The sequence below is a fragment of the Apus apus genome, chromosome 1 (assembly GCF_020740795.1).
Source record: "Apus apus isolate bApuApu2 chromosome 1, bApuApu2.pri.cur, whole genome shotgun sequence".
Taxonomy (NCBI): domain Eukaryota; kingdom Metazoa; phylum Chordata; class Aves; order Apodiformes; family Apodidae; genus Apus; species Apus apus.
In genome coordinates this window covers 149739908-149761860 of record NC_067282.1, presented here as the reverse complement: position 1 = coordinate 149761860, position 21953 = coordinate 149739908, and the positions used below count along the sequence as shown (strand labels likewise).

The 21953-nt window shown below is 42.8% G+C and overlaps 1 protein-coding gene across 1 annotated transcript in view; it reads right to left on the bottom strand.

The window, feature by feature from the left end:
* The window catches only part of ABTB3 (ankyrin repeat and BTB domain containing 3), a 178140-nt gene that overhangs the window by 32374 nt on the left and 123813 nt on the right, over positions 1-21953 (bottom strand). The window contains exons 4-6 of the mRNA XM_051638474.1: positions 18043-18195; positions 4080-4245; positions 328-417 (exon numbers count right to left, since the gene is read on the bottom strand). Coding sequence (XP_051494434.1) covers positions 328-417; positions 4080-4245; positions 18043-18195 — 409 coding nt within the window. The remainder of the gene's footprint in view (positions 1-327; positions 418-4079; positions 4246-18042; positions 18196-21953) is intronic.

The following is a 21953-nucleotide window of genomic DNA, read 5'->3' as shown; positions in this document are numbered from 1 at the left end:
GCTGAGATCCAGGGAGTCCTTCCAGTATCATTAGAGCTGTGCTCCGTGCTAGTGCTAATGCCTGTATTCATTTGCAGTGTGCAAACACAACTCAATCAATATTACCTGTGGGGTAAGTCTGATGACTTGACCCCTTCTGTGCAGTGAATCCCGATGTTAACCTAATGCAGTTTGATTTCACTATTCATTTCAAGTGGTGCTGCCCAGGATTAGGCAAATTTATTTTCTTTTTAATTCTTGGCATTTTCCTTCTGCTGCAGTTTCAGGGGTTAGTTTAAGATGTAAACAAATAACAGAACAAAGATACAACCAACAAAAAGTCCTCACCTCAGCATTCAGATCTGCTCCAGCATCTAGCAGCATCTGCACCATAGCCTCATCACCCCTGACACAAGCATACATCAGTGGAGTCATGCCCTAGTCATTTTTTGGAGTTAAAAAACAAAGGAATTGACAAATTTAACACAGAACTCTATGATTTTTTTTAAACAATTATTAAAGTATATATAATCAAGACTAACAGCATGTATTTAATGAAAGCAATTACCTCTGTTACAGACATGCCCCTCAAACTAGCAAAAGCCAACCACTTTTGTAAAATCTCCATTTTTGTCATCACTTGTGTTGACTGTTTTTATTTCGTGTTATCCTCAGCATCCTCAGCACGGTGAGGGAAACTAGGCTTGTCAGCCCCACCTCCATCTTCATATACTAAACTAAGCATCTTTGCCTTTGGGGCCACAGTAGATAAATGTTTTTATGAAAGCAATTGTATTTCCACTGGCATTTAAAAAACACAATTCTATTCAGTTTTCTATTATCACAGTTTCATGAAATGTAACTTTTTAATTACTGAGTCTCAAAAAAACATCCCAAGCTCCTCTTACGATAGTTTAGATTCTGGCACAGCTTTTTCATCATGAATACAGTAAGGGCTGGGCATGTTAAGGCTTTGTATAGCACTCCCTAGCAAATCAGGACTTAATTTTAAATGAAGTGTCAGACAGCACTGGTGCAAGTTGCTGGTTCTAGAAAAACATAGCCCTGTTTGGAAGTAAAGTAGATTAAGTAGGTGACCCTTCACTACAAAAACACCACAGTGCAATTTGTATTAATCTGAAATACCTTCTGTGGCTGATCACAATTTCCCTTAAGAGAAGTATTACTGTGGCTGTGGTAATGAGTTCAGATGAAACCATGAAAAAAATCATTAAATCTACCACAAATTACAACTGAAAAAGCTGCTTATTAAATACATTAGGGTATACTGATCAACAGCCACCAGTTGTTTTGCAGTGAATCTACTGCAGCACGCATCTACCTCTGATGCATGTTTCTAGCCTACCTAGAGGTCCCCTGGTAAATCTGCTGTCAGATGATAGCCTGTTTGCTGATTAACCTGAGTGCTGCCATGAAGTGCAATTATTTTCAGATAAATTGGAGGTGCCCAGCATGGCCAGACACAGAGTCACGACACCACTCTCCTTAACATGAGCCCAGCACCAGTACCTTATTTTTCCTGTTTGCATGCAGGGCTAAAGCTAGGGAGTGCTTCTGTATGGAAGGGTTGCCCTTGTAGAGAAAATATACATTCAAAATATAAAGACTTGTCCCAGTAAGGTACTTAAAGTCCCTTCGAAGCACACTGAGTTCACAGGATCGAACCTGCAGCGTACATACGGAGATACAGAGTAAGGGAGCAGGCATTTTGGGCCTCATGCCATTAGTAAGAACAAACAAGTTCATCCCAGGCAAGAAGAGTTCTTGGGTGACTTGGAGTTACTTGCAAAGAGAATTTTAAAGTATTTCAGCTACAGTCAGTGGCAAAACATTTCCTTTGACAGTCAATAAACACTACAGGAACAAACAGGACCATAAGAGTTACAAAAAATGGTGTTTGGGCCTTGAAATGCAGGGACAGGATGGCAGCTTAAAATTAATTACACGTTCCTTACACTATCATTTTAATTTCTGTAGGTGGCATAATTCAATAAGTGACTTTTATGTTTAGCACAAAGAGTCTACTACAACTGAAAAAAGAATTTGAAAACCTTGTGCTGGGGCTCCCCTCTGCGAGGCACATGGACATTGACAGCAAAGAATCCCACTGCAATGTTGGGAGCAAAGGGTCTGCCAGGGGATTTTATTTTGTTATTTTATAGAATCATAGAATGTTTTGGGTTGGAAGTGATCTTGGAAGGGAAGATCATCTAATTCCAACCCCCCTGCCATGGGAAGGGATAACTTGCTCTATATCAGGTTGCTTAAAGCCCCATCCAACCTGGCCTTGAACACTTCCAGGGAATGGGCAGCCACAGCTTCCCTGGGCAACCTGTGCCAGTGTCTCATCATCTGCACAGTGAAGAATTTCTTCCTAATGTCTAACCTAAATCTACCCTCTTCTGGTTTAAAGCCATTACCCCTTGTCCTATCACTTCAAGCCCTTATAAAAAGTCCCTCCCAGCTTTCTTGTAGGCCCCCTTCAGCTACTGGAAGGCCACTGAAGCTGAGGAAGGATTTACCACTGACTGAAAGGCGCCCACAATGTCATTCTGCAGTGTTGGGGCTTTAAAGAGTTAAGGAGGTTTCTAACCTCCCCTCCCCTTGCACTGCTGTCCAGTGCCAGTCCCCAAGCCTTGCTCAGGCCCCTCCCTTTGCATGTAGGAGGAATGGATTTTTAATGAGTCCATTGTTAGTGCTCAACAAACACACAGAGGAACACGGTAATGGCATGTGCAATCAACGCATTTGGCTTTTGGCAAAATAAAAAGTGGCCTTTTTCTTTCAGCCTTGTATCACTTAGAGCTCTGTTTTGCAAGATGTGGGATCTTACAAGATGTGGGATGTTTGATCCAGTGAAGCATTTAAGCACAGGCTTAACTTTCACTCAAATAGGATGCGAGCATGTCTTCGGAGTTAAGTAAATGATTAGGTACTTTGATGAACCAAACCAGAATGTTCCCAGGTTTCCACCTGGAGGACCAAGGAAATATGCTGTGAAAAGTTTCCAGGTTCAGACTAACTTAAAATAATAGTAGTTTTTTATGTATGAACCTTGGAATGAGGTCTCCAATACTATTTTTTTTGGAGGAGTACTGCTCTCTTCTCAAGATCTTCTCCAACAAATCCACAATATTAATTGAGACTGAAGCCACTGAATAGCAACATAACTCACACTCCCAGAGAAGCTTTAATCTCAGAGAACCTAAACCTACTTACAACCCAGCTGCTATCCCAAGTGACTACCTCAAGGGCAACAGCTACCTGCCTCCTGCCAAAGGGGATGTCACAGCTCTGGCAACATGCAGTGACACTTTCATCAGGGGCACCAGAAAATTCAGGGGACTCAATTTCAAAAGGAAACAGTAGTATCCATGGCCATCATTTCCCTCTGGGAAGGGGGTACCACCTCGGTGAGCATCACAGTCCTGTGATGATGAGCATCACAGACTGCTGCCAGCAGGCAGACACAGAGGCAGGTTTGTCCCTGGACACAACCACCAGCTTTGTGGAGATGTAACTCCAGGGAAATTCAGGCTCCTCAGTTGGTGGGTGTTGGCCACAATGACTAATAGAGTCATAACATCGGAGAAAGACTTTCACATCTGGAAGACCAGTTCTAACTGGGCTCAACTCAAGTAAAGACTGCCAGTGATTAAACAGGGTTTGGTGCTACATGTGACATGCATTACAGACCCCAGGGCGGTGTTCAGTGGAAGGATGTTCAGTCACCAAGCCCTGCCCCTCACAGCTTTTCATGGCACTGAAGTAATTTTAAAAATTCACATCAATGCTAAGCTCTCTCGGGATCTCTTTTGGGCTTCAGCCTGCACTGTTAAGAAGACTTAAGGGGACACATTCGCCCTCACGCTGAGTTACCTCAGTACCAACAAAAACTGGAAAAGACCGTAAGTTAACATAGATGTTTGCCTGGCCATGCTCTAACTCAATGCCAGGTAATGAAGGGAAATCATTAAGGTCCTATCTACGTTCAACTGAAAGCTGGGGCTCATATTTTAGGATTAGCAGGCAAACCTCTCACATTTCACAGTTGCTTCTTCACGTTTCTGTCTTATTACCTGTTCACTCATGCTGTTAATCCCATCCGGCCCCAGCAAGGATATGGCTTGCTTAACCAGATCCGTTCGGCCACAGTTGAGCATCCGGAAACCCAGGTCCTGCTTGAACTTCGCTTCAGTAGCAACTGCATCCAGCTTCCGAGATGCACAAAAACAGTCGTCGATTCTGTGGATGTGAGACATAAACTCGCTCAGAGGACACTCAGAGGACAGACCTCACTGTCCCTAGGAAAATAATACTTTGCCCTATCTTTGAAGGCCAGGCACATACTCATTCTCCTTTGACCTATATGTTTCTAGGGAAGTGCTGAATGGGGAATGCTAATGCAAGCTAATGGAGACTGTCCTTGGTCTATCTTTCATGGGAAAAGTGATACATTTTATTTAAAAAATGTGCAAAAAAGCACAGATTTCACTTGATTTTGTTTCCCTATTTAAGTAACGTACAACACATTCTCACCCCAAGTCATCTCTTCACATGGTAAGGTGATTCAGTCTCCTTGCTTTCTGAAAGGTTTCAGTGGCTACATTAAGCTTTTAACTTACAATGTATAATCATTGTATAATCATTGACAACACAAAAAAGGAAAAATAATGCCACTCCAAACACCTTCAAGGATCTTACCAGAACAGCCCCAGTAACAGGGAGGCCTTTTTGGAGCAGACAGTGCATGTAACAATCACAGACTGGCTGAGGTTGGAAGGGACCTCTGGATGTTATCTGGTCCAACCCTCCTGCTCAAGCAGGGCCACCGGAAGACAAGCAGCACACCATGGGTTCAGGGAAGAGAAGTTACTCTTGCCAAGTAATCGTGGCAAAACACCACAAATCCTTGCTGGCTGTGTACAACAGCTGTGATGTCATTCTTTTAAGGTCTTATTCAACAGATCCTCAAACCATAAACTGCTCAAGATACCAATTTCAAAGGGAAGGTGGGCTAGGAGTTACTCAGCCAGGATATAAATCTACAGCTCCAGAGAGAGCCAGGCAATTCCGATCTGATGTTTATCCAACTCGGTTTCATCTTAAGAAAAGACAGATTTGCTTTTCTTTCATGCTGAGGAGTGTCTGGGACAGAGGGTGGAGTCCAAATCCACAGTGCTTTTGGTGTGAATCTGGATAAAGGACTACTGGGAAAACATCGCTTTCATTCTCCAAAAATGCTAGGTCAGAAAACAAGGGGCTACTTATTAATGAAGAACAAGATACAGATCAAAAGTGAAAGTAAAACATACATCCAAGATTTGGTTTCCATTTGATATGTTAAAAAATGCAGCAAACCAAAAGAAAAAATACAAACAGCCTGTCATTATCATTTAAATTTCATCTTCAAAGTGCTTTATCAGAGCTTTATAAAATATATAACACTGCTTAATATTTAACAGCAATATGCAACAAACATGCTGTTTATAGAGAAGCTGTGGTATGTAGTAATAGCTACCACTCTTCCTTTTTCAGCAGAGGAAGGAAAGTGTGATGGAAAATACGCAGCATTTTGACGAAAGCTTCTGCAGGACACAGTACTGAAACAGGCATCTGAGCTCAAGCTTGCTCTCTGCTGTGCTGGGCCGCAACAGGTTTGGAAGACAATGGATATTTAGTTCATATTCATTCTAGTGGTCAGTTTGGTTTTTGACTGCTAAAACGTTTATGTCCTAAGAATGCAAACAAGGTAATTCTCGAGTATCATCACTCAGGGAAACAAGGATGACACTTCATCACAATAGGTTGTTGCAAGATTAATGCATAACACTTGGTCACAATAAATACACTGTAATGGCAGTAACAGATTCTGCACTAGTAATATGCCTAAAAGAGTAATGAAGAAAGCAATGCATAGCAAGGCCAGGTTTTCTGCAGTACTTCTGAGTGAGTTAAAGTAAAAAGAAAACCAGCACAAATATGCAGCGCTGAGCTCAATGACACCAGGATCCCCAGGAGCAACTGCAGCTTGCCACATTCACATCTCACGGCACATTGCTGACAAAAGAGCTACAGCAACATTTGGTACTTGCTACCCCCATGGCATGAGATGCTAGAGATCATCTGTACCCTCCTTTAACATACAGCATAGATAAAGCATGCTCAGAAGTTAGGTGCTGGGGGTTTTGGTGCACAGAGAGAGAGAGAGTCTGGATCTCCCAGCTGCTGCTGGCCATTTCCAGATGACTGGGCTGAGAACGACGTTGTTCCTCAGTGAAGTGCAGCTATGGAAAGATCTAGACAGCCTCTGAGGACTGCAGAGGTGTCTGCCACTATGAATCACTGCTTGTGTTAAGCCTCTGCTTCATCATTTGTACTGAGGAATGTAACATACACTCTGAATAAAATGGGTCAAACTCACTGCTGGCAGAATCAGGCAGAGTTGACGTCAGCCCAACTCAGTGCATGCACAACACTAACTGATGATCTCCTCTTTAAAAAAAAGCAGCTTCTGACCTAGGTTGCACACCCACACAATGGAGGAATGAGGAACAAGGATCTATCTCACCTATCCTGTAGGGGCTGTTCAGATCTCTGCTCTGGCATGGCTTCAGAAATTACTTCTCCATAAGCAACTCCTCCATGAGTTGGCTCCAGTCCCCTAAAAGCACCTGCTTACAGTCAAGGGGACTCATAAATTTCTGCTGATATTGGGTATAGGCAAACTAGTACTCCTCAATCAACTAGGCGTGGGTAAGGGTCTTGGTCCAGGTGCTTCAGGATGCTACTGCTGTACAAACACTGCAACAACAATACAGATGCAGAGGAGCCCGGGGCTGCATGGATGCTAGGACACCTGCACTGACAAAATGTGATCCACACCAAGTACCACAAAGCAGGAAACCACAACTTAGTACCACTACCAGTAGCTCACCGCCTTTTTATACCCCAGAAAAAACCCATTGTGGGTGAGCTACAGCCCTGATTTATGTGACATAGCAAAGGAAACTATATGGCAGAAATTGACACAGACCATTGCTGTGTCATATGTTGACTAATAAAATGGATAGCGATCAAATTGGGGAGTTTAATAAGAGCACAACACAAGGGAGAGGAACAGGGATGCGTCAGAAGAGAAAGTATAGCAACGTCTCAAAAAGCCAGAGAGATGAAGGAGTTAAGGGAAAGGAAATTTAACATGTGCAGATAAAAAGCAGTGAAAAGACACATCAGAAATGATCAGGAACTACAAGTACCGAATAGGAGAACACAGCATCACTTTTAACCAACTGAGAAGACAGTACAGCAGACAGATCGAGCAGTTGCACTTCAAAATGAAAATGGAAAGATTAAAAAAAAAGCAACCCAAATCCATCAAAATCAACCCTAAGCCAACACAGCACTGCATTTGCTTCCAAGTCCTCTTTCATACCATTAACTGCATAATGTTGATTCCAACAGGAGCACAGGGTCTCTGCTCCATATTACACTGTGTAAGGGGATGCTGCTCCGTCACAGGCACCAGCCAGAATCACAAATATAAAAAAGGAAGAAGGAAATAAGCACCCAGGCCTGAATCACTGAAGACTTCTTAACTTTGTACTGCAACAAATACACTGTCAAGCTACAAAGAGGTGGGAAGATGTTTGAAAAACAAGGTTGATGAGGAATGGTTAAATCAGCTAAATATATAGGGTCGCTTTTTAGAGTTGTGAAACTTTGCCTGCAAAGCAAGGGAAGACAGTGTAAGAGCAAACAGAGCTGGAAACCTCCTCAGCTGCACAGTCAGTTCACGGCCCTTTTGCCAGAAAGTCTTTGTGATTGGTTCCAGTGCACAGCAGGCTGATACCAGCCCAGTGCTGGGACATCCCCTCCAAGGCCATCTTGGTTTGCTGCCAGATTCTGCCAGTTGCCAGCACTCACACAGGTCATCCTCTCCCCAAAGACCCCATCCTGCAGAAAAGGTGCTTTTTTCATTGAAGGGACAGGGAAGGCTGACAGGAGAAGAGTATGGGGGCCAATGCTCTTCTTCCCTCCTCTCCCTGGGGACTATCTCAGGACAACAGGACATCACCACCTCAGATGCTGGGTCAGGTCAACTTTGAGGTCTTTCAGAGATGATACAGCGACAAAGGTAGGTCTGACAATCATCCTTTGAGGGTGATAACCTCTCTCAAAATGCTAAGCCCATTTCAGATTCCTCAATTTAGTCACATTTGGGGCTCAGCAGGCCCCTTGGCACCACCACTGCTGTGCACATGCTTCCACTCTCAAAACTGAGAAGATGCTTGAATTAATAACATATATAGATCATAGTCCTCATGCTCAACAGCAAATCCACCCCTCTAATTAAAAGGTTCAATCACACAGCCTGTAGACTCCCAAACTGGTCCCTCCCTACCTTGAATCAAGAAAACAATTGCTTTTATAAGTAAAAGGAAAATTAGAAACAGGTGAAGTATTGTTTACTTTGGATTTGTAGCAAAGCTGTGAACCCGTTTTTTTAACTTATAATGCAATGCAATTTTCTCCAAGTCCTCTTTTAATTCTTCACATATATTGCTTCTACAGCAGTTATCTTCAAGATCATTACAGTGTTGCCACTGCACATAATTAACTTTACTGTGACTTTATATGGGTGATGCCATGGTAACATTAATTATTTGCAAATGGTCACTGTCAAATGCTGCACGGTGACCATGACATTCTATCATACCCCAAAATACTCAAGGCTCTGAAAGGAGCCAAAGATAATCTTTATTTATAATGGCTCCTAGCAGTACAGCAAATTATTTTTATCTTTTCCCAAACTCACATTATGAAAACATAATGCGGCACTTCTTCAACAATGGTTTAAACGCAAGGATTTTTCTTTTTGTTTTTCATTTTTACTCAGACTGGCTTAGATGGGGTCTGTGAGAATCTTTAATCATGGATTGAATACATTGGGGAAAGTGGATGATTCAAAGGCAAAGTGTTTCCATTGTAACTGGTAGACACAGCAGCTCTCTTATTGCATAGCTTTTTAATTATTTGTTCTTTGGGAGGGGATTATTGATCTAGTCAGTAGTGGTCAGTTTGGGAAAAAAAAAAAAAAAAAAGAAGAAAAAAAAAAGAAGGAAAAAATAAAACAAAATTTAAAAAAGCAATGCTTTGTAAATGTTACCAAAAAGGGAGTAGGAACATCTTAATCATGTTCTAAGCTCTACATGCTGGCATAGCATGCTAGTAGTAGGTCTAAAAGAAATGGAGTGGAGACTGTGATGAGCAGCAGGACAAATGTCCCCCTCCACTGAAATGAGTAGATCATCATCTTGACAGCCAAGCCCCAAAACCTTGTTTGTCTAGCTGGGACTCCATCGCCAGCCCTTTCAATTAAAATAATGAAAATCTATTAATTAAGACAATTTTTTTAGCTCTGTGGAGTTCATTCAGTCTGTCTCTCTCCTAAATATGAATAAGGTCTGGAGTAAAAAAATTATAGTTCAGCTGGATAGTCTGGAAGGAGTCGTATTTTAGCCAGCAATATACATGCATTTGCAATGCTGAATTTCTTGGGGTCAGGGATCACAGTTTTGATCTGGGTATGCACAGCCTGTAGCACAAAAGGGTCCTGTTCCTTGCCTGGGGCTGTTCAGTGAGATGACAGACACAAACAGCAAATAGTAGGAGCTGCAGATGATTTAAATCTGTGAGCTCTCTGTATTCCAATGTGGTGCTTTAAAAGGGAATATAACGATGATATTAATAGGACTGCAATATAAATATTATATTGGGACAATTATTTGCATTTTCAGTTTTGGAGAGAGGGAAACCTAAGCCCAAACATATTGATCAAAGTGATGAAGAGCACTATTTTTTAATGCAGACATAAAATATATCCATGTACTTTAATCAGGGGCCAAATCAAGACAAAAAAATAAAAATACTCAAGATATTTATTAGCGAACCTCTTATTCTCATTGAGGCCTGAGAATAAATTGGTTACAGATACTGGAAAATACATTTTAAAAGTCATGTGACTATCAAATCAAGACCCAAATCTGTATTTCAAAACACTCTCAATATTACAGTCCCATGTATATAGGCCATGAACCACGTTCAGAATGGAATCTGACTTTAGATTTTTAACAAGGACATCAGATCACAGGAAAATTTGGGTATAGATTTAACTTTGATAATAGACAGCACAAGTCTTCACTAACGAGTGGAAGACAATATATTATCTGCATCCTTATTATTGTATTCAGGAATGTACAGAGAGACAAAGCATGTGAATCACTGATGAACTTGCTCGCAATGGAAAATACCCAAGAAGGCTGGATCCTAAAGCCTCTAAAGTAAGAAGTGTGACCTGCCCTAAAAGAGAGGAAGAGCATGAGGACAAGGTCCTCTCTTCCAATCATTTCTTTCTTACTGTCATCTTCAAGAAGCCAGTTGGCAGGAGAGGTAGAGATTCACCTCAGGAAACCCATGTTCCACCTTTTAGGTAATAAAATCTCCTTCATACACTGGCACCATCTGACCCGAGGGACTCCTGGATTTTGTCAAGTAGCTTGTTTGCTGCCGCTTGCTGGTTTGGCATTTTTGTGTCTAACTACAGCAATAGCCATGGCTGCTGTTAAAGGCTTTGTGAAAATTTGTGGGAAGAACAAGGACTTTCAAGGAGATAGGCAAGCACCAAACGTCCCTACTTAGAAGCAGCTGTATCTAATTAAATAGCAGAATTTTACAGCAATTTTCTACTGTCTCTCCTTCTCCAGAAACTCAGCCCCTTACCCAGCACATTTTAAGAGAGAGCAAAGAGCAGTGGAAATGTTTTTCTGCCTTCAAATCTCTATTTATTAAAGTCTATTTGTATTTTCATGCTCTAGTACAAGCACAGGATTTCCATAAATAAAACATTAAATGCAACTCTTCCTCTTCTACTTTCAAGTTTGAATTGCATATGTGTGGTACAGTATCAAGATGACATGGAAAATGGTATAGTCTGCTCTGTAAGAACAAAATAGCAGATCTTCCCTTTATGTTGCTGTATTTTTCCTTTTCCACAGTCTTCACAAAACCCCCTAGAATGAGCCAAGGAGGGCCATGGGCTCCCATGGAGCTCAGAAATAAGCTTCACTCTTGAGGTTGATCATCCTGTTTTCCCAGAGTCTTCATCAAGAGGGTTAGTCCCAGACAGAAAAGGCAGACTTAGGTATTCTCACATTTAGGCTAATTGGAAATTAGGACTAGTTTTCAATTAAAGACAGTTTTTTGAAAGCACTCAAGACACTTGAGTTTGCCCAGAGGCCTTTCTGGATCAGAGCTGTACATGCAACTTGGAGCCCTGGGTCAGGCTGCGATGAGGCAAAGGTTGTGGGAGCGGCTGGGACTGGAGGGTTAACAAACACCATCCCTTGCTGCAGCAAGGCTCGGATTCATCTACGCTTTTTTTTGAACTTACTCATGACCCATCAATATCCACATATTTCTGTGTCGGCACTGCCCTTTAAAAATAACCTCTTTTTCCTTCTGCTGTGTTTATACCTGATGTATTTCTAGAGAAGAGTCACATGTTCCATCAGCATCAACTTCACTCAGCTGAATAAGCCCCTTTCTTCCCACCTTCCTCCATGAGAACATTATGTCAAAACTCAAATCACCCCAGCCCATTTCTCTGTACCTGCTCCAATGTGAATATTTGCTTGACCCAGACACAGGATTTGTGATTCCACATCACTTCCTACCACTTCCAAGTACAGAGGCACCAATATTTTCCTACTTCTACTGGAAATACCCCTCCTGATGCATGCTCAAAATACATTTGCTTTTTTAATGGCCAAGGAAAAAGCCACTTTTGTGGTTCACAATTATACTGAGATGAAATACTGCACTACAGGCCTTACCACCACCTTTCCAATACTCAGCTCCCTATACAGTATGCATTATACTGTAGATACAGTGTATATGTTACATATGTACATAATTTTTAACTAATCTCCACATGTTTCCATTTGTAGAAAGAGGCATTTCATCCCATTAATTTTGTCCCAGCACTCAAGGTCATCCCCTTTTTCCTGGATGATTTCCCAAACTTCCTCTTGTCAGGACAATGCCTCTCAGCATCATGGCATCAGCAAATTTTAACTTCATGAGCACACTGCTCAGATTTGTGCCAAAGCCCTTTCTGAAAATTAAAACAAACCAGTTTTTAAGATGGAGAGCTGAAGATCTCTGCTTGTAACCCACAGCAGCCATCCCTGCCGTTGCCATCTCTCTCAAAGCCAGCCCCTGCTCACTTCCCAATTCCTTTACTAATCCCTATCTTCTCCATCTTAACTAATAGCTCCCTGCATGGACTGCATCAAATCTTTCACTCAAGTACAAATAGATGAAGTCTACTGAATTTATTTTGGGTAGAAAATCAGTTATCTTATCAAAAGCTTATTAGATTAGTCTAGCAAGATCTATGTTTAGAAAAATCTGTGTCAAATTTTATCCCATTTTTCCCTCAACAACAAGTCTTTAATCAGTCTTTGCTTGGAAAAAACATTTGAAGGCCTTGCACTAACAGCCTGGAACTTTCCTTCAGGTCATTTTTAATTTCAAATGTTGGGCATTATTACTATTAATCCTTAAAGTTATGGCCCCATTTCGGGCTTGTCAAAAATACTTCCCTCTGACCCTCTGATTTCATGAGGCAGCTCTTTCTCATCGCTGGGATAGAGGTTATCTGGTCACCCCAATTTGAGTGCATTAATCTGCATAATTTGTTCTCCTTTTGGTTGCTGCTTTTCTATTTTCATAACCTTGTTGCTATTTTTCTTTCATTTTCATTGGGATTTTCTTCCAGAAAACAGAGGCAAAGTACACACTTATGTTATCGGGTGATGGTCTCTGTTGGTTCTAATGCACACCTTTCAAAGCTGCCTCCTCAAGGCCAGCACTTACAGATACCAATTTCACCTCTCTCAGGAAGAGGAGAGGAAGAGAAAAGAGAAGACTGCATTGCCATGGTCAGAAGCAGAGACAGGACCCAGACTCACAGCCAGTCAGAAAAGAAAAGGGATATTTGCTGCTGAGCTCCCCACAGGGAACTCAGAAATGCTGATGAAGTCTATGAGCAAGCAATTGGAGGGGATCAAGTTATCATGGCTCTCCATCTGTCGTATTGGCTTCTGCTCTCACCAGCTCTGCTTCCACACCAGCAGTGATGCTGCCACCTCCAAACACATCAGACTGGAGCAAAAGCGGGAGCTCTGAGAACATCAGCGGGGCCAGTGTGCAAACCCTGCTGCCTAGCTCTCTCCTCCAGCATCCACAAAACAACCAGAAACTGCACACAAGGGACTGTGATGCTTCTCATGGGCTCCCTGGTGGTACTGGAGCCCAAGGGTCTCCAACATGGGACCCATGTTAAACATGGGACTGGGCAAGATGAAGACAGACCCCTGTGAGATTCCACCCGTGAGGAACCTGACAGTAAAGATGTCATCTCCCATCATTGCCCTTTGGGTACAGCTGCCAAAAAGGACTTCAGACCTCTCTACAAAATTGTCCTGGGCTCCTCCTGCCACCATGTGGCACCTGCCTCAAGTGTGTGGCCAAGGTGGACAGTAATGAATGCCACAAGGAACAATCTTGCTTCTCCACAGTACAAGAGAAAGGCACAAGCCTTTTCCTCTATGGATAAGAAGAAACCACTCCTCAAGAGAACTAAACTCTGCTCCTCCTTCAAATCCCAGGAGTTTTGCAGCCTGCTGGCCAAGGACACAAGGGACTAACAAGTGTGAGATGGCTTCAAGACACCCCACTGCTGCAGAGAAATGCCCAGCCTCATGGGCAATGATTTTGGAGGATCTTGGTGCCATAGGGATACTTTCAGCTTTCCTCTTCATTCAGACACCAGGAAGGTGTCCCTTGAGGGGCTAGGTCAGCAACCCCACAAGTCATTCCTTCCCCAGCCAAGCTGAGGGACAGATATTCATTAGGATGTTCAGGGGTTCAAAAGCCAGAACCCCACCCTTGGACACTGGAAGCTGGAATCTCCTGAAATGCCTCTTCCTGCATAACTGGAAGTACCAGGACTTAAGATACTGCCCAACTGATTTACTTCAGCAGAACCCAAAGCCCTTCTCAGAGGTGAGGGGGCTGCTTGCCAGGCAAAGAAAGACCCAGGAAAGGAAGCTTTCCCACAGGAATAAGATGGGGCATGAGCTGGAATCAAAGAGGTCTGAGGGAATATTGAGGGCAGAAGAAAATAGTTAAAATAATACATGGGAATTTCGCAGAGGGGGTTGTACTTCCACCTCTGAGACTGTGGATTTTTCTTCAATTTTTGCTGCTTCTGGATATCAGAATGAACATGTACATGCATGCAGACACACTCTCACACTCCTCAGACTATACCCTTCTTTTAACTTCCGACTGGCCAAAAAACAGTCCTTTATCCAGTCAGGTTCAGAAGTGACCAACAGTCCCCTACATGATGCTACCACCTCTCTCAGGTCAGTTTGTTGCAGCATCTTTACATCCTCCAGGAGTGTCATGATACACTGCACCCAGAATGAATGACCCTGATAAAAAGCACAGCAGCCTTTGTGCTGAGCAATACAGGAAGCTCCTCCCTTGCTCTGTTTCTCTGCCTTCAGTCTCCAGTCCCCAGATGTAGTCATCCATTAGCAAACTTCCCCACCACATGTCCAACGGATTGGGACTTGCTGTTTTAAGGAAATGTCCCACAGCATGAAGGAAGGAAAGACATGCAAAGAGCTTTTTGTTTTTAGGTGGAGGAAGGGGAAAGGTACCCTTTGCAGATGTGATAATGAGGAGCAGCCAAAACCAGGCATCTGTTTGCAGCTAACCAGACCCAGTGTGGACTGAGAAGTGATGCTACCTTATTGCAGCAGAAAGGCAGGTCAACACAGTTCTTACCACCCTGCCTCTTTTTGCCAACAACTTACCTCGATCCCTGATGAATTCATAAAAGGTCAAGAGCAGCAAAGCAGAGCACCCACCTTCACAAGATTTAAGCCAGCAGAGAGCTACTGTACACACAGTTCTCTGTTGACTACATCCAGCTTCAGGTGGCATGTTAGGCTACCTGAAGTCTGGTCTCCCGCTATGACAAAGAGTATTTTGGACACAACCTGGGATTCAGTCTCAGCTACCTGTAATGCATCCAGCAGTCAATCCATCTGTGAAACCCACCTCCTTGCAAAAGGTGGAGACAGATGCTCTATTTAAAGCTGCCACTACTGGGGAAAGGGGAACATTTCTCATCTCCCAAGGCTGGAGAGAGGGAAGAAACTTTCTGGCACATCTGCTGCTGTAAAATGAAAGAGAGATTATGAGGGAGACAGGCAACTCCTACCTGATTCCAGCTTCTCTTACTCCTCTATCCAGGAGATTAAAACATTGCAGGAAATAAAGGCAAAGGGTTTTCTAAAAAGGATCAGAAGAGGGGAGAAAAGAGAACTATTGGAATGAAAGGCAGGAAGAAAGCAGAGATGATTTACAAAGCCACATATTTGGAACCTCACTGCTGGAGTATGCAGTTGTGCTGGGAAGTGTCACAGGGATCTGCTGGGAGACTTCCATGGTGCAGTTCAGATAAGAACCAACTATTTGTTTTTTATCTGAACTGATCTTGAAGTCCATAGCCTTTGAGATACTGCCAGTCTCTCCTTCTCCCTCTCTCCCTGTATGCATTTTTTTCCAGCATGGAAGCTGATTTTGCTTTATGCGTTTGCAATGGCAGGCTGTGAATCAACAACGTGGAATGATGCAATATCACATAGGACCACAGGAACTTTTGGGTTCAGGTCTCTGTATTTTAGGGACTAAAGAAGACTGCTAAGAAAAGTCTAGAAATTCAGATAGTTTCAAGGTTCTACTTTTTAAGTTACTTCTATAAAAGTCACAAAATATATCAAGCTAACTGCATTGAAAATCCTCCAGCTGTCATCCATCACACAGCTTATTTGAAAAGCCATCTCCTGTAAAGTTGTTGCATTTTCTCCCCTCTCCCAGTGTTTGCATTTATGGAATTGATCCTTGCCAAGTAGTTGATAGTTGGAAACTCTCCCTCCGTAATGGGAAGACATGAAAGGTTGGAACTTGGGTTAGGGGAAATGAGAAGTGCTCAGGGTCTGCACTGAATACAAATAAAAAATTACAAGCTGCAAGGTTTCAAATTAACATACTGATGCCTCATGTTATTCTTCAGAAAATCTCGGTCCTTCTTTTGATCTCAGGATTACAGGCAAACAGGATCTGATTCGCAGTGACAAAAAGAACCTGCTGCACTACGCCGGCACAGACCTTCAAATAAAGCCCAGATTACATGGACACTCATTTGCAGACCTCTGCCAGCACAGTAGAGTGAGACTGTCATTTTGGGACATCAGTGAGTGAATCGGGCCCCTGCAAACACATAAGCACACACTGCAAAGTCTGGTCTCGCTAAAATCCAGGATTTGTCTCTGGAATTGTTTATCCTTTCACTCCCACCTGATTAATCCTAGGTTGTGCTCTTCAGGCTCATTCCCACTTGCAAGATAAGCATGACACTTCTTTTTGAAATGAATTCTTGACAGCAACTTTAATCAAGTGCTGACCTGTTCCTTATAATGAATAAATTCTTCTGTGGCATAATACGACTCTCCCCAACTTCAAATAATTTTGAAACTCCTGAAAAATTGTTTAGCATTTGATGGCACCACAACATACAAACAAATGACAACTTTAAGAATGGTATATTGTAGTTCTTTTAATGCACAGATATTTAACTCTATCTATGTTATTTTTTAAGACAGAGGATGTAGAGTAGAAACATTAGAGCCTTATTTGTAACCCTACAGGTATTAAATTAGTTGTGCTTGTTCAAAACCAAGTACTAGGTCTTCATAAAGTGTGTAGTACCTATAAATTCTAACATTTCAGCAGGGACTCAGAATGCTGCACTTCTGGAGATGAGGGCCAAGATGGTCACACCAAAGGGAAGCAATTACAGTCAAGATTTGAAATCTGAAACACTCAACATTTTGTTTTTGAAATTCAACATATTTCTTCAGTTAAACGTTGAATAGCTACTACTATAAAAAGCCTGTGCGGATCCCAAAGTATTATACTCTTTGGTGAAAGAGCATGTCAAGGCCAGAGTCAACAGAAAGCAGCTGCTCTGATGCAGGTTGTCACAGCTAATCATGTAGATCACCCCTCTGCTTTCTGTGTTGTAAGAAAGAATGCATCTAGTACTGTATGTAAAGGCAGACTGCTGAAAATTGGGGTTTATGTCCAAATTTGTTAAGCAATAGCAGTAAGTAAATTCTACTGTGGCAGATTCAGAATGCCTTTTCATAAGAAAATCAAACCCAAATACATACTTGACTCCAACAAAGCCCTAAAACATGTTTTTATACCTGTACATAATAATAAGGCAAAACAGACACTAAAAACATATCCTGGCAATAAATACTTTAAGACTTCATTAGAAAACCAAAAGGTCATATCTGATACATGAAAAAGTCAAATTATCTAGGCTGACATTTACAACTAATTTAAACCAACATTAGCATGAAAAATACCATTTTACTGCAAGAGATAGTCTTCCCTATAAGTTTAAATGTGCCCTTTAAGCATGAATCCTGAAAGCACAGCTCTTAAAAATACCTGCAGCCCTGCCAATTATATTTCGGTATTTTATAGCAAAGCAACGTGAAGCAGGCAATTAGCAGAAGATTTCAGCCCCTGATTCGCAAGCAGAATCTAACAGTCAGAGAAGCAAACCACCCATCCTGTGAGCAGACTGTGGGCTCGATCCAGCTGTGACAGATATTCAGGCCCCCATTACCATGCAACCGGCTCATCCACGGATGTGAGGAAACACCGGGAGCCGATGGAGCGACGCACACAGCGGCGAGCCCGCGCATCCACGCACCTCGCCAGGCAGCCTCAGAGCCCTCTGCCTGCCTGCTGGCTGTCACTAGGAAAGAGACAGACACGTCTTTGGCACAAAGCAGCCCCGCTCTTTTGTTGTTGTGGAGGACTTACTTTAACTGTCGAGGCTCGCAGTCAACCCCCGGCAGCAGGAGCCTGGCCGCCTGCCGTACGTCATCGCTGTCCACCGAGAAACTGCGCCGGTGCCCCGCGTGTGCCACGGCAACCCGAATCCACTCCATCAGGGGAGGCAGCACGATGAACGGCCTGGGGAAGCAGACAGACATGACTGCTACAGTACACTTGCATCACAATAAACAGGTATCCAGAGAGAGAGAGAGATGGAGGGCAGGGGGGTGTGGGGTTGTGTGCATGTGTATATACGTGCGAGAATATGGATACAGAGAGGGAGAGAGAGAAACCAGCGAAACGAAAGCACAGGAGGGCACACTGGCTCAGCACATTTCAAACAGGTCTACATCAAGATGTCTCACCCTGTCTCTGGAGCAGGATTATTTGAAGAGTGAGATTTACAAGCTGCGCTCATTTATGGGGCTCCTGTGAGGTCAGTGCACCCACCTGGCAAGTCCTCCCTCATTTCCCCTCACCTCCCTCCACCCCTTCGCACAGTGTATCCCAAAAAGAGGGCAGGAGTCTGGCACAGGACCACATCCTGCTCTGGCTGACAGACTGGGCTTGGTACCCTCTTCAGCCACTTTGAAACAGTGACAGGAGAACAAACCAGGGCAGAGAGAGGGGGTGTCTCCACCCTGAGATGTCAGGGATGGAGAAGTGATGCCCAAGGAAGTCTCCAGCATCTCCTGCCAATGCAATAATCATCCTGAGCTCACTGCTGAAAGTGAGGACCTTTACAGCTGATCCCACTCTATTCTGGGGGTTATCTGTGAGCAGCATCAAAAACCAGATTCCTTCATTTAATTTTTATGCCTACCATTGCTTGTACCAATCTGCCACACCTTTGGGTACCAGCAGTTCTGCCACTTGAGCAATATACAAAACCAACCCTCAATGTGGGTGGTGGGATTCTGGGCCACAGCCCTCACTTCAGCAAATCATGGACACTACTGGAGACACAGTCCTTCACTCCTCAAGACCTGGACAGCCCTATGTCCTAGTGGGAGCTGCCCACGTCATATGTGAAGCACACAGCACACAGTTTGCCTTCATCTTCCCTAAAAATTCTGTAGGGACCGAGAGAAAAAATGCCAAGCCTTAATTGAGAACCATAGATTGACATCCTAGTTTAGAGTTTAAAGAAAAATAACTGCAGCTGAACATCTTGGAAAGTTGCTGCCTGTTAGGTCAAGGTGGACAAAATCCCCAGAGCAACACGGGCTGCAGCAACTGCCCTCCTATCCCCAACAGGTTTTTATATTCACTTCATCTCCTAGCTAGGGTGTCCAAAATGCTTGTCCCTTCCGCAGCTGTAAACAGGAGACAAAGTCTGTGTGGGAAAGGGATGAGGAAAGGTAGAAAAATTCCTCTTCATAAAAAAAGACTGTAAAATTCTAAAAATTGCAAAATCATTAAAAAATAATACACTTGTTAAAAGAGCTACTTGACAACTATACTGTTTCATCCACACTGTGAAACAGATACCATGGCCAAGGGATGTTAACAGAGATTGCTACAATATTAAAACAAAATGAAAAAGAAATGAAACTTGAAATTACTACTGTTCTCAAGGAACGTCTGGAATTAACCTACTCTTACCTCCCTCTTCTGAACCTTTTTCTTTTGTCTTATTTTCCATGTGGCTCCCCTTCCCCTCCTCTTTATCTGTATATTCTCATATTCCCTCTCTTTATTAGCTCAATATATCATCATAATACTGGAAAGATTCCTTTTAGTGCAGCATCATCCCCTACTTTTTCTTCCTTCACTTCTGTTCCTCCTTTTCATTTGATACTGTTTCCTTTATTTGCCTTCCCTCATGTGGTCCCTTTTCTCGGAGGGGAAGAGAAAAAAGTCTGTATTAGGTGCCCAGTAGGCAAATACTTTACATTTTAAATATGTAACTTTACCCCAGAAGGATCTACCCTGAGAAAAATTACTTAAGAGGATGTTGATTCTGGAATATCCTTTTCCTATTTATAGCTCTTTATTCTATTTATTTATCTTTTGAAGACTTAACTTAGCTCTGATATTAATATCCTTAAGGAAAGATGATATATTTCAAAAGTGCCGAAGAACAGAGAAGCCCTGAGGCCACTAACTTTCCCTAGGATGCTGGGTTCCCAAATCTCATAGCCACTTAAATGGAAAACCTTTTCGAAATCTGACATCTTTGGCAGACTTGCCACTTACATCATTATTCTATTCAAACACATCAACGTCACCTCAAGACCAGGCAGCATTTGTTTCCAAGGCTTTTTGCTCTCCCCGGACCTGCTGCGGCCACGTAAGGAGATGGATAAGGACGGAACATCTTCTCCCACAGCTCCCAAGAAATAATTTCTATAACCCAGCTCATTTGTTGTGATGGTGATGGCAGTCAGAGAAGGGAGAGGGGAGCAGCAGGGATCTATCTGCTCCTGGAAAGTGACATGCTTCCCAGGTCACCTATGGCATGTTTCTTCAGCACAGAAGGGACCCTCCCACAGTGTGAAGTAGCTGGGGACAAGTGATTGGTGGCAGTTGTTTTCATCTCTTGCTGAGCCAACAGCAGAAAGGGAGCTGCAGATTACACTGGAAGTGTAAAAATGCATTTAGTGACCCACAAAACCTGCTGATAGGAAAACAATTAAAGGGAAACTCAATTCTAGGTTATGGATTTGCATGAGCAAATGCAGCCTGGATCAGATAAACTAGGATAGGCTTGCACAGAGTCTTCCTATCTGCTGGGCCAAAAGAAAAGCAGAAGGCTGTGGTTGAACTGGGGACTTAGGGTTTCATGCTTTCTCCTCCTCTTGTCCAGGTCAGAAATTCACCCCGCACAAAATCTGCCTCACCACAGTAGCGAGCAGAGCAAATAAAATTATTTACAGCAACTTTTATAACAGCACTACAAAATTGCCTATTTTTTTCTTTCCTGGTCTTTCAAACTTCAACAGAGATCTCGAAATGAATGTGGCTATTTGGTGTAATAAATCCCCAAAGAGAAGAGAATTGGTGTTTCGTGGAAGCAGGGGAATTTTCTCTATTTTTTCCTCTCTATTTTCTCTTTTTGTTCCATACACAAGGATCTGGAGTTCATTCACAATATATTCCATTCCTTTTCCCAAGGTAAAAAAACCCAAGTCATCACGGCATATCTAAGCACGTCAGGGAATTTATATTTTGAGAAGAGAGCCAAATATGGTTGAGTGCAATAGGTTAAAAATACCCTCCAAGAGTCCATGGACCACTTTAAGGGGATTTATTTTTTTTTCCATGCTGCTTAGGTGCCAAAGGAGAAAGAGGAACACAAAGTTACAGGGAGGTGACAACCCACAAGACAATGTGAAATCAGCAAGACATATTTCACTTTTCAAATGATACCACACAAAAAAAGGGTTAGGCGAATGCATCAAATCATTGTATAAATTGATTTGTCTCTGCTGTACAAAGACAAGTAACAACAAGAAGAGTTTGGTACTTTGTGTTCCAGAGCAGACACATAGCAGGAAAGTCACCTAGTTTTATGTTTTTGGAGCGCACACCTTAATTAAATTAATCTAAACACAGCAGGAACACACTGGGCTTGACTCTGCCTGAATGATGTGGAACATCAGGAGCAGCTCGATGGCTGCAGAGGCACCTTACAGGGGTGCAAGGTCAGCGAGTGCTCTGATCTCCTCCTCCAGCCCAAATCTGTACCTGGGCTTAACTTGAAACACATGCTCCTGTCCTCTTTAATTCACTGCAGTTCAAAGCTGAGTATGAGTTTAGGTATAGTCCCAAATAAAGGATAGATTTCAGCACAGGCTTGTAGTTCCCTGAACTGCCATTGAAGAGGAAAAACGTGCCAGATGGGGTTGAAAGGAGAAGTCTCCGCACAGAGGAATCCCCATCCCATGCAAAAG